The sequence below is a fragment of the Bombus bifarius genome, unplaced genomic scaffold (assembly GCF_011952205.1).
Source record: "Bombus bifarius isolate JDL3187 unplaced genomic scaffold, Bbif_JDL3187 scf7180000008265, whole genome shotgun sequence".
In the NCBI taxonomy this organism is placed as follows: Eukaryota; Metazoa; Arthropoda; class Insecta; order Hymenoptera; family Apidae; genus Bombus; species Bombus bifarius.
The window spans coordinates 594,744-607,216 of NW_022884550.1; the positions used below are offsets into that span (position 1 = coordinate 594,744).

The window sequence follows — 12,473 nt, forward strand, 5'->3', positions numbered from 1 at the left end:
AAATTAATATTAATGAATCTATATAGTACATATATTGTATATACACATATATAGCAAATTTTGATTCCTAGAATTCCTTGTGCTTATAGATGAGACCGATAAAATAAACACAGCATTGAAGCTAAACTATCGTCATTTGGAACCGATCAAATTATTCCTTTGAATAATGGAGAATAACATTTTGTATAATTTTCATTTTCCTTTAACAGAATTGATTGCAATGAATGCCTCCAAAATAAAATTAAGAAAGTTATTTATTTATATAATTGTTGTTCTGAATAATCTCCTTATCTTATTAGTTATTAGTGAGGGAAATTTTATAAACAGTTTATTAGCATATAAAATATTGAATACAAATATATAGGTATAATACATATATAATATATAATATGCATATAATTATACTTTAACGGAAATATAATGTGCAAATACATATATGATTTATTACGCAAATGCGATAAGAGTAATGTGGCATTTATTGTTGATTAACGTAACATAAATTATCTTCTTTAATTGAAATGTTTTAAAATATTAATTGCTAAAATCTTTTTTAATTGGTAGAAGTACAGAAGCATCTTAATCAATGCGCTCCTGTACCTAACACGTGAATATACACGTGTATTCGTATACCACATTCAATAACAAATCGTATTATTTTAATTTTTTATGTATTTTCATTATACATAATTAGATTTATTTTAATAAAATATATCTGAAACTTAACAGTAGCTAATGACGCAACTATTGACAGATTTTTGTGGGTTTATGTACAATGTGATTTTATAATTTGCAAATAACGAGGTTAAGTATAAAATATAATAATAAAGAACTGTTTATTAGAATTAAAATTAGCACAGTTTGTATTTTTTAATTGAATCGTTTACCGCATTATTTAATATTGACAATTAAATAATTTTTTTTTCATTTCTGTAGCTAATAGTTCAGTGTAAAATATATACATTCCAAGACTTATGATCGATAATTGTACTTGTTAATGTAAATAAATAGACTTTTGTTTCGTAATGTTACAAATCAGAACATGTTTCTGCAAATGCATTAATAGAAATATAAACTCACTATCAAACAATAAACATTATACAATGAATTTATCAACAACGCAGCGAAAGAAGTTAAAAAAACCCTGCCTGGATTTTAATGCAAAGTTAAAGGTATGTAAAACACTTATGGATAAAATGAATGAACGTTAAATAAATTAGTTACATATTAAAACGTAATAATGTTGATAATGATTTTCTTAAAAATTAATATCTTAAAACAGGTACTTGGTAGTGGGACAGCTGGGGCCCCATCTTGTATATGTCTTTTAACTGATCATAGTAATTACATATTTAATTGTGGAGAAGGTGTTCAACGCTTAAGTCAAGAACATCAATGTAAATTATCCAAAGTAGGAAATATATTTGTAACATATTCTTCTTGGAAAAATCTTGGAGGTATTCCAGGTTCTCTTTTAACAGCACAAGCCAGTGGTGTAACAGAAATAAATATTCATTGCCCAGAAGGATTTGATGACTATATAAAAGCAATTAAATCATTTATGCATTTACCAAATTTAAAAATTACTTATCCCTTAATCGATGAATCTAAACCATATAAGGATAATATAATGAGAGTTTCATATGTACATATAACAAAATTTTTAAAAGATACTAAAGAAAGTTCTTCAGATTTGATAGATGAAGAATATCATATAAATGCAAATCATAAGAGAGTTATAGATGAAGAAACGAACAAACAAAACACTAAAACAGAAAAGAAAATGAAAAGCGGTCCACATTTAATATGTTATATTTGTGAAGTCCATCCACGACGTGGAAAATTATTAATAAATAAATGTATAGATTTTGGTATACCACCTGGACCACTTTTAGATACGTTAAAGAATGGAATGGATGTTACTAAACCAGATGGGACTATTGTTCGAAGTAAAGATGTAGTACAACCAGACAGCCCTAAAACCACCTTCATAGGTACTTTTGAGAATATATAACCATATCTCTAGTGTATACACAGTTTAAATATTATCTAACACATATTAAGTTATTAACTTCTTCAGTTTTTAATAATTTGTAATATTTATAAATAATTAAAAAGTGTTTTCTAGAAAAGAAAGATAGTTTTAGGTATCTATTATAACTGCATCTAATTAATATGTCAAATTATGATTTTTTCTACTACTAAAAATGTTAAGTATATTCTTAAAAACTATTTTCAGTTGTTGAATGTCCGACAGAAGAATATTTGGATCCCATTCTAAATCATCCTACTTTCTTAAAATATCAACAGACAGAATCAACGGAAGAAGAATCTGAAGTATTTTGCATATTTCATTTTACTCCTGAAAACATTTTCACTACTCAACAATATCAAGATTGGTTAAAAAAATTTTCCCCAAATACTGAACACATAGTTTTAAACGATAAAAATACTTGCATGGGCAGCGAAGCTGTTTATAAAAATCAATATTTATTAAATATGTTGCATCCTGAAATATTTCCCCTATTAAATAAGGATTGTTTTGAAAAAGATAAAGAAGTAAGTTATATTAATGGTGTTATTTATTTATTTAGCTTAAAAAAATAATATATCAAGAATTTTATATGATTAAATACTTGGAAAATTTTTTATTTCAGACTCAAAGTAATAATGTCCACCGTGCAAGAACAGCACAGACATTACAAATACGTCCAGTACCAAGCTGTTTATTTAATGCTGAAATTTACAAAGAACCAAAGACATATATTGACGAAGTTTCACAAATTCCTGACTTTACAAATGTTTTAAAAGAATTAAAAACAATTATTAACAAAAAATCAGCAGAACTTAATTTAGGTACTATTTTGGATTATCCACGAATTGTGATGTTAGGTACTGGTTGTAGTGTACCAAATAAAGTTAGAAATACAAGCAGTATTCTTTTACGAATTAATAAGGATTGTAGCATTTTATTGGATTGTGGAGAAGGTACCCTTGGCCAAATTATTAGGTTTTTTGGAGCTTCGGAAAGTCTCAACATTTTACGTACTATTAAGGTATATTATTTATACTTTAAAACGATAATTAATGAAACTTATCTGTCTAATATTCAGCTTTCTGACAAAAAATATAAGACCAATCTTCTTTCTTTTTTAGGCTGTTTATATATCACATATACATGCAGATCACCATTTAGGACTCATGGGTTTGCTTTTAAGAAGGAAAGAGGTCACAGATGAAATGTTGTATTTGATAACACCAAAGTGTATGACCCCTTGGTTGAATTATTATAATGGCCAATTTGAATCTGTTGTACAACAATATATTTTAGTGCACAATGGTGATTTGTATTTAGACTCTCATAAGTTACCAAAATATTTTGAAATTACACTTTATAATAAATTACATATTAATGAAATAAACACAATTCATGTTACTCATTGTAAGGAATCATATGGTATTGCTATCACTCTTCAAGATAACAAAAAAATCGTTTATAGGTAAGATAAGTAAAATGCTGGTTATAAAATTAATTACTATGATATACCAACAATTTTATAAAGAGAATCCTATGCTTTATTTCAGCGGTGATACTGTATTTTGTCGAAATCTTATAAAATTAGGACAAAATTGTGATTTATTAATTCATGAAGCAACCATAGAAAGCGGTCTTGAAGAATTAGCAAAAAGTAAATTGCATTCAACGACTTCTGAAGCGATAAAAGCTGGAAAATATATGAATGCAAAATTCATCTTACTAACGCACTTTAGTCAACGTTATTCAAAGATTCCTTTTATTCCAGACAAAGAAGCAAATGTTGGAATTGCTTATGATAATATGGAGTTTAGATTGCCGCAATTATCATTGTTGCCTCTTTTCTATCCGTGTATAAAAGTAATGTTTAATGAATATAATAAAGTATTGGATGAATAAACACTGAATACTATAAATTCTTCTTCTTCTTCTGAAAATGTTAAACGAAACATGTTCATTACCAACGTTGCATATACACATGTATATGATGTTTTAAAATTAATTTTAAGCTGTAAAATAAATTAGTATATAATTGATACATGGTTAAAAAGTACAAGTTACTATTTAAAATAAATGTATAGCATATTATTAAATATATTGCACAAGAATACAAAAAGCAAAACATGATTTGTTAAATCAAATAAATTTTTCTTAAATAAATCAATAATCAATCAAGCAAAATATTTTATTACTATATTATTGGAATTGTTTGAAAGGTTACAATCCTGGAAAGATGGTAATGTTTGAAAAATTTTAATAAACAAATGTTTAATAGCAGAATTTATTGCTTACATAATGCATTTAGTTTATCCCGCTTTCCTCAATACGATAAATAACGTAAATTACAGGTAATATCGCTGAAATAACGACCTTAATATCAACCTTGTTTGTGTATAAAAAAATAGAGAGCAGATAAAAAAGGTATTATATAAAAGGTAAAAAGCATATCGAAAAATAATTTTTCTTTTTTTTGTCGAATATCAATAATATTAATACATATTAAACATATTGAAACTCGACAAAGGAAAGAAAAATCTTACTTATAAGCTAATCGATAAATTACACGCCCACAGAACTAATACTAATCGATATATAAAATTTATGGTTTTAATGTTTCCTAAGCGGGTTATGACTTAAGTTTCTTTCGTAGAAATAGCTGTAAAAATGTTTTGACCATTGCACAGCTCACGGAATGTGAATTTCTTATACAGAAAAAGCGTGACCTCAAATTATACAGATTAATTCGATTATTGCATCGATTTCTTCAAAGACATTGTACACTAGATAGCAAGTTTACATTAGTGACATACTTGTGCGTTTATGTTAGTAGCGTATGGTTCAATAATGAAAAGGAAATATGTTTATTATATGGAATGATTACCTTTATCAACTGAAACACTATGTATATTACTTATTGACAATCTTCGAAATATGCTGTCTAGTGTATGAATTGCTTTATAGGAATTCAACATTAGTTAGTTATTACTGATATGAATATATTAATATGAAGACTAGAAAGCAGAATTTTTTTAAATACTTAAATGATCGGTCAAGTTCTTCATATTGTTTATTTTACTTTTAAAAAGGAAATTATTAGCAAGGTATTTCTCAATGATTACACAGTGAAGCTACCAATTAAAAGAAGTTGTAAAATGTCAAAACTATCTTTACATTAACAACTGATATAAGAAACTTTTTTATTAGTTTCAATCAAAGATACTGTGATTGGAAGAGTAAGGAAGTTTAATATATACATAATAACATTCTTACATAAAATTACCGATCAGTTAAGTATTAAATATTGAAAAATAAATAATATTGCAAACAATACATTAAATCAAAGAAAGTAAGTTTTAATTTACATGATCAAATATTATTCAATTACTCTATGATCGAAAGACAGTGAATCATGTTAAATTTTTCTTTAAATTATTAAAGTACGATGTAATAACCGCTAATTATTCTGTAAACATGCGAATGATCAGTCTTATACGGTATTTTATGAATAGGAAAATTCGTAGTTAGAAGTATAAAAAAATCGTAAAAAATTAATTTGACGATGTACTTCTAATTAAGTACTCGGTAGGAGCTCTTCCCGTACTTGTAAATATTAGATTAGATTACACTCGAAGCTATAAAAAGGGCAATGGATTTTAGCTATGTTCTTTTAAATCTATACTTTGCGTTATTTTTTAATACTTTTCATTTCTCATACTAAAACATACGAGCATAAAAAATAGAAGTTGTTTAACCCTGTAACAAAGTCCTTGGCCTAAGTTGCTCATTTTTTCTTCGACCTTTTTATGAAAAATTAGAATATCTATATCTACTAAATATAACTTCTTTAAATGTATAAAGAGTGAATTGATTAAATAAAATTTTAAAAGAACATAGCACAGACATGATCGTTTAGTTGATTAAAATTCCCACTTTGTAGCAGATTCATAATCTGTTTCTCCAAGACGCAACGCTCCATTCTTTCCTGCAGTAAGATATCTTCCATCGCTGTGTTTAATACAAATACGAGAAGGTTCTCGTAATTCTAGATAGAATCCATCGGAAGGTATATCAGAATCTACGGTTACGCCTTCGCTATCTGCGTGCCAGTACTTGCCATTTTGACCTGAAATAAAATTTACTTTTCATGAAAAAGTACTTTGTAAGGCCTAATTTTTTAGTGAATTACTATTACATTCCAAAATTAAAATTTTTAATTTTTCGTAATAAAAGAAAATTTCCAGTAAATCTGTATTATTTAAAACTATGATAACTGTAACTTTTCCATATTGACGTAGATACATTGTTAAGATAATTAATGAATAAGCTTGTTACCTTTAAATCTAACAATTCCACGTTCACATCTTTCTACTCTAATAGTTTCATAGATAGCTTTGTTGCATTCTAATTTTGAACTAGCTGCACTTTTGGGTCCTACAAATCCTTGTTCACAACGTAATACTAAAACAGGTCTGTTCATCAAATAGAAATAATATTTGCTAACATCTGAATCCAATCCGTTTACAGAATCGGCATTAGCATAAAGATGGCCAGAACGCTTTGTTGCTAAAAATTTGCCGTTGTTAGCACGTAGGGCTACTGTACCATCCTCCGATTGCCAAATCAAATCAAACAAAGCATTGGAAGAACGCTTGTGTTCTGATGCCTGAATTCCACCTCCTGCTTCAAGACTCCAATAACGATCTTGCATGGTACGTACATACCATCTTTTAGTTACACGATCGAATTCTAACTGGAAAGTTTCATGTCCAGAAATTTCATCTTGATTAGCTGTCACATCAACTCCTGGAATCACGATGAATACTATTATCATATGAAAAGACTTCTGAGAGTGACATTAATTAGTGATTGTAACTAATTGATATTAGCCGAATAAACTGAAATTTATAATTCAAAAAAATATATACTTGCTTAATTTAACAATGACTATTAACTAATACAGTTTAATAATTAAGTATTATAAACCTATCAAATGAGACAATTAGGCCATGTACTTAAATAGAAGGTACCTTGTTTTACAGATACATATCGTTGATTTAAAGCAGCAACAAAAGAGGCTTGTGGTAATGATTCTTCCAAAGAAAACAATTCATCTCTGGTCACAGTTGTTGATCTTGATTTTAGAACAGCCTTACTTCCAATAGGTGCCAAATATGCCCCATACAAATCTCTAATTAATCAAAATTTATGTTTTTATGCTAGTTATAATCTTTAAGGCAACTAAACAATCACATAAACTATAAAGATATAACATACATCATAACGGGTAACCAAAATTTATTTGAATAAAAAATATCTTATTTGTATTAATGCATTTTGCTTGTGAATCAAAGTGTATATAAATAATTAAATTATTCTGTCATACTTATATAATAGTTGTAATATAATATAGTATAAGATATAAACAATCCTTTTAGTAATATTTGCGAGGAAATGTTTTAACATCATACTATAATAATAAAAGATGTATCGATAACTCTAACCTAAGTGCAAGTAATCCAGCATGAAATTCAGCAGCATAAAGGCAATCCCGGGTACAAGAATCCAAAAGTTTTCCATCACGTGCCAAATATTTATTGTTACAAGTATGTAGAGCATAGTGACCACCTTCAAATTTGGAATGTTCTTCGCCATCATCTTCTATCGAAGCAGGACGAAATTCTAAAGTAAAAAGTGTATCTTCTCCCCATGGAACTGGTGCATCTACATGAATTTCATCTTGCGTTGCACTTAAGTGAGCAAACCGTTTTCTTCCAGCAGATTTTAAATTTACCTAAAACATATTTATATAACAAATTAAAATTAACTTGATATACATTTTAAAATAATGTAATATATACCTTTTTATTATAATATGCATAAAAAAAGGCAAAACTCTTATTAAGTATTGATGAAAATTAAGTTAATTTTTATAGATATATTTAATCTAATATACAATATTATGATGGAATATTAATAAATATCATCATTTCTCTTAACTATAAGAAATACTTTTCACATATTTATGATTTTAATTTGATTTAAAAAAAAATTTGATTTCTTAAAAAATTATTGCAATATCAAAATCACTTCATTCTCTATAAGATTTTTAAAAATCTATAAAAACATATTATGTTAATGGCCATCAGTTTGCGAAATTTAGTAAATACATTTATCTTCACTAATCTTTCTATTTGCATCTATTTTCGAATATTTGAAAATCTTTGTCATCTTGCTCAAGGTCATGTGATGGCATGCTATTATATGTTATTGGATTTTGACTTTATGTATTACATTATAATGATAACAATATGTTGTCCCATTTAAAAAATATTGGCTATCTTAAAATCTTGAAGAATTGAGAACATTTTTTTCTTTTCTTCAAATCATAACATTTTCTTCTGACATCTTCTCCTATTGTCAAAAATAAGTGAAATATTGAGGATGATCAAGTTATGGTATTAATCTATATATTGATAAATATAATTATATTAGTTCTAAGCCTTTAATTTCTGATTCTGTAATATATAAGAAAATTAGTTACCTGAGGTCTAGCAGCAAGATGTACCAGCCAATACTCTGCTTCACTGGGGGCTTTGGCCATACATTTAAGTTCATCCTGACTAGAACCCAGGAAATATCCTCTTTGAATATTCTTCAGAGCCCACCTTCCACTTCCTAATAAATTATAATCAATAATTTAATATAAAAATTAATAATAGAAGTTTTTTAACTTATTTAATATTCTTTAAATATTTTATATAGAACTATTTTCAATTCAAATATTTTGCTATTCTATTCCAGTGTGTACAACCTGCTCTTGCAGATTGTTTCCTATTATTAACAAAAACTAAAAATTAATAATAAAAATAAATTATATTATTATATTAAATAAAAATGTTATATACCATCTGAAGCTAGTTGTATTTGGAAGGCGCAACCAGGATCACTAGGATCTTCTGCTTCACAAGTAACATTTCCAAACTGATCCACTGCTAAATAACGATCCAAATGGGATCGAAGGAAAACCTGTTGTTCACTACCTTCTAGAGTCCACAATTGTTTTTTCTTTAAACTTGAACCATTTGCGTTAATTTTAAATCCAAAGGTTTCAGCTGTAAGATACTTAAACTTTCCGTTTATTAATCCAACCTACAATAAATTAAATAAATATTTTTAAAAATCAACTTTTAAAATGCCTCATCCAATTAGATTAATTTAATTTAATTGCAATATATACAATTCAATATTATTTAGTTATTATTAAATTAAAATATTATTAAAATAAACATTAAATCTCGTTTTTATCGCTCTTAGTTTATTATTTTGAGTTTCAATTCATGCAAGTTTTAAATTAAATATTCTTTGTAAATGCAAATTAAAACAATTTCTAAACATTTTAAAACTGAAATAATATATGAAGCATAAACATATATAATAATATAAATTTTTTATAACTAATATACATATCGTTTTCAGTAAATGATAATTACCGTCCATCCTGATTTTTCGCTTGCATTTTCAGGACCGACATTTTCAGCACCGTTAGCCTGCATTGTTTATTTCAGCGATTCGGTCGCTATACAGAAACACGTGTCGCAAAAACCCCTCGATTGATTCTGCTGTTAAATAGAAACTACGTATATAATAAACTTATAAATAAAAAGGTAATAAATGTTAGAAGATACGCTATTAATACGCTATTAAATTATTTAGAATGAAAATAAGAAACGTTTATAAGCACACTCAGAAGTATTCGAACATTTGTCGCAAAATTTTTTTATGGATATATTATGTGCATTATGTGAATGCCTTTTGAAATTTCGTTAGCACTATAACGAAACGCGATTATCGTGATTATAATATTAAAATTTGAAATCAATCCGAAAATGTTTATAGAAGTTAGATACAAGACATATATTACAACAAGCAGTTAATGAGTAATTAGTATATACAGATACAAATTAATATACATTAGTAACGGTCTTAAACATGCAGTTAATGTTAAAGATGATCTGACTATAGTTATATTGTGGCTTATTAATACTTTGTGAAGTATGTGCTTCTAAGAAATATTTTGTAACTTCCATATACATTTTCAGATCCGTTCCAAATTTTACCAACATAATTATGATAGTCGTATCTCGTTACAGTACTAATGAGATTTCAAACTATTTTGTATGATATACGCATAAAACGTTTTTAGAAGTGCTGAAATACTCTCGTGAGCCACTGTATATAGATACAGTGCATCTTACAACGGTATAACCATCCTATTTGTGTTTCAGAATTGAAATTGTTTTACACGAGCATACACATATAATCCCGACCTCCCCGGAAAGATAATTTCTAAAATATAGTTCCCAACTTAGAATATCACTTTTATCCTGAAATTTTGTCCTCTCCTAAAGCATATTTTATTTTCAACCCTCAACTTGGTGACTCATTTGTACGTGTTTCCGCCTGGGTGGGGCCAACTTCTTCTATATGAAAATGTTAACAGTACTGTTTCGTGCTTTATCAATTACTTTTTTTTGTTCACGGGCGAACCTTATTAATTTCTATTGATCGTCTATTTTCTTTAATCGTAAAAGAAGTATGTTGTACTTTTTTATCTATAAATTCCAACGCACTTTATTCCATGCTATGACAGTTCTTCAATATCATTACCTTGATTAGATATTGTAAAGCAAAAGACATGTAATCAAGTATGCGTTAAATGCAAAATAAGTGAAGAAATTATGTATAAAGAAAATTGATCTTTTTTCATCGTTTGATTTATTTATACCTTCTTTCCCCTGTTGTTTTATTATCGTAGTAAATATTTATTTAACGAAAATTTGTAGTAAAAATTGTTTCAATTACTACTTACTAATTACTACAAATGACTAATTTTTTATCATTTTTTTATACCTATTCGCTATATTATTGGGCGATATAATTATATTTATATAAATGTATGTAATATTATATCTTAAATTCTTGCTAAATTACTAGCAACAAGAATAGGAACTATACAAAAAAATGTAAGAGTATAAGACTCAAAAATCGGTTAATTAAACCGTAATGCAAAATCAATAACACGATACGAAAGCCAGAACAATGACTGGCGTTTCATCCACCCAGCTTGACAAAGCTATCTTTAAATTGTAAATTGTAAGCTGTAAATCGATTAAAGTGACAGAATAATAACAAATAGTAAAGATCGAAGATTCAAGTATAATTATGGGAGAATAAAAAAAAGAATTAGTCAAATAAATCGAATAAAGTAACATTAAACTGAAAGATTCTAAATAATACTTTGTTTAATAAATATCGAGAAAAATTAGCTAGAAAATGAAAAATAATTATTTTTAAAAGGGCAATTAAATACAATGACCAAAGTATAATATACAGTAATTATGCGAACTTCCTTCAATCACCCAATAATAGGTAAATATTAAATAAATAATATGTTTTCACATATCTATAGCTTAAATTCATAATTTTTATTAATAAATATATGATATACATGTATAATAAAGATAATTTAAATAAATTGATTTAAATAAAGCATTACGATTTTGTTGCCAAGTAAATCAAGTATACTCACTAGACAAGAAGGAAGGCAGATATATGTGCAAGTTTTGAGAAAACACTAAAAAACAGACAGAGAAAAGTACCGCAAGAGAGGTACGAGTCACGAGCGACGAATTATATTCGTCACAATAAAGATACCCAGCCAGCAACTGACTTTGGATCGCTTGTTCTTCTCAGTTTGTGTTAAGGATCCTTCAGGAGTTCTTACGCATGCGCAAATTCTGATCCCATCGTCGAATCAGGGCTGTCTATAGAACGCAAATTGTTGGAGATATCCTAAGATTCTTTTATTCTTTACCCTTTTTGTTATTTTTGTTGCTTATATTTATTATGAAAATTACTTAACGTTCTAATATTAATTTATGTAATATATGGTACGTGGTGGCACTTATCGTGTAGATAAATGAATATTTTCATACAATAAATGTAACAGATAGAGTGCGCATCTTTAAATTCATACGGCCCTGCGAAATTTTACCAGAATATCGCGCGTGCGCCGTTTTAATAAGGGGGTCGTGAACGATAGAGGATATAGAAAGAGGAGAAGGTGGGGAATGAGCATACATCGAACTGTCGACTTTCCGGAGGACTGTGAACCACAGATCGACGACCCTACTACCTTTATGATAGTTATTTCCCCAATAATACTTCACGATGACAGTTCTCGACTTTCTTCAATTTATCCATTTCTCGCAATAATTTTCTTTTCGCTTAATTTATATTTCTTTCTTGTGAAACTTTCAAAATATTTGTTAAATGTATTTACTACTGCTCAAAAGTATTAAAGCATTAGACACTGACTTATTCTTGAGAAGATGTGCCTTGATTACAAAATTATGAACGAATTGAACTGCAATGATTTTAT

At 27.6% G+C, this 12,473-nt stretch overlaps 2 protein-coding genes across 5 annotated transcripts; one reads left to right on the forward strand and one right to left on the reverse strand.

The window, feature by feature from the left end:
- The first annotated feature begins 438 nt into the window (after positions 1-438).
- LOC117211934 (ribonuclease Z, mitochondrial) lies at positions 439-3,939 on the forward strand. 3 transcript variants are annotated; one of them, XM_033456277.1, is made up of 7 exons: positions 439-801; positions 934-1,169; positions 1,280-1,991; positions 2,237-2,556; positions 2,655-3,053; positions 3,154-3,497; positions 3,583-3,939. In XM_033456277.1, the coding sequence occupies exons 2-7, from the start codon at positions 1,023-1,025 to the stop codon at positions 3,929-3,931; spliced, it is 2,271 nt and encodes a 756-aa protein (XP_033312168.1). In that variant the 5' UTR covers positions 439-801; positions 934-1,022; the 3' UTR covers positions 3,932-3,939. The 3 variants fall into 3 exon arrangements, with proteins under 3 accessions (XP_033312168.1, XP_033312169.1, XP_033312170.1); XM_033456278.1 differs by having other exon boundaries at positions 440-801; positions 1,037-1,169; XM_033456279.1 differs by having other exon boundaries at positions 440-801; positions 1,037-1,169; positions 2,243-2,556.
- Positions 3,940-4,269: 330 nt separating this feature from the next.
- Positions 4,270-11,799, reverse strand: LOC117211935 (protein singed). 2 transcript variants are annotated; one of them, XM_033456280.1, is made up of 8 exons: positions 11,622-11,799; positions 9,523-9,651; positions 8,938-9,181; positions 8,574-8,707; positions 7,534-7,823; positions 7,060-7,220; positions 6,365-6,835; positions 4,270-6,155 (listed from the first exon to the last, which is right to left on the reverse strand). In XM_033456280.1, the coding sequence occupies exons 2-8, from the start codon at positions 9,583-9,585 to the stop codon at positions 5,950-5,952; spliced, it is 1,569 nt and encodes a 522-aa protein (XP_033312171.1). In that variant the 5' UTR covers positions 9,586-9,651; positions 11,622-11,799; the 3' UTR covers positions 4,270-5,949. The 2 variants fall into 2 exon arrangements, with proteins under 2 accessions (XP_033312171.1, XP_033312172.1); XM_033456281.1 differs by having other exon boundaries at positions 9,523-9,665.
- Between the last annotated feature and the right edge of the window lie 674 nt (positions 11,800-12,473).

Bases quoted from the DNA above. Each gene is read 5' to 3' on its own strand.
- LOC117211934 (XM_033456277.1), top strand. From the start codon at position 1,023: ATGTTACAAATCAGAACATGTTTCTGCAAATGCATTAATAGAAATATA. The intron at 1,170-1,279 runs GTATGTAAAACA...ATCTTAAAACAG, and splicing joins ATTTTAATGCAAAGTTAAAG to GTACTTGGTAGTGGGACAGC. The intron at 2,557-2,654 runs GTAAGTTATATT...TTTTTATTTCAG, and splicing joins GTTTTGAAAAAGATAAAGAA to ACTCAAAGTAATAATGTCCA.
- LOC117211935 (XM_033456280.1), bottom strand. From the start codon at position 9,585: ATGCAGGCTAACGGTGCTGAAAATGTCGGTCCTGAAAATGCAAGCGAA. The intron at 9,182-9,522 runs GTAATTATCATT...AATTTATTGTAG, and splicing joins GCGAAAAATCAGGATGGACG to GTTGGATTAATAAACGGAAA. The intron at 6,836-7,059 runs GTACCTTCTATT...TCGTGATTCCAG, and splicing joins ATATGTATCTGTAAAACAAG to GAGTTGATGTGACAGCTAAT.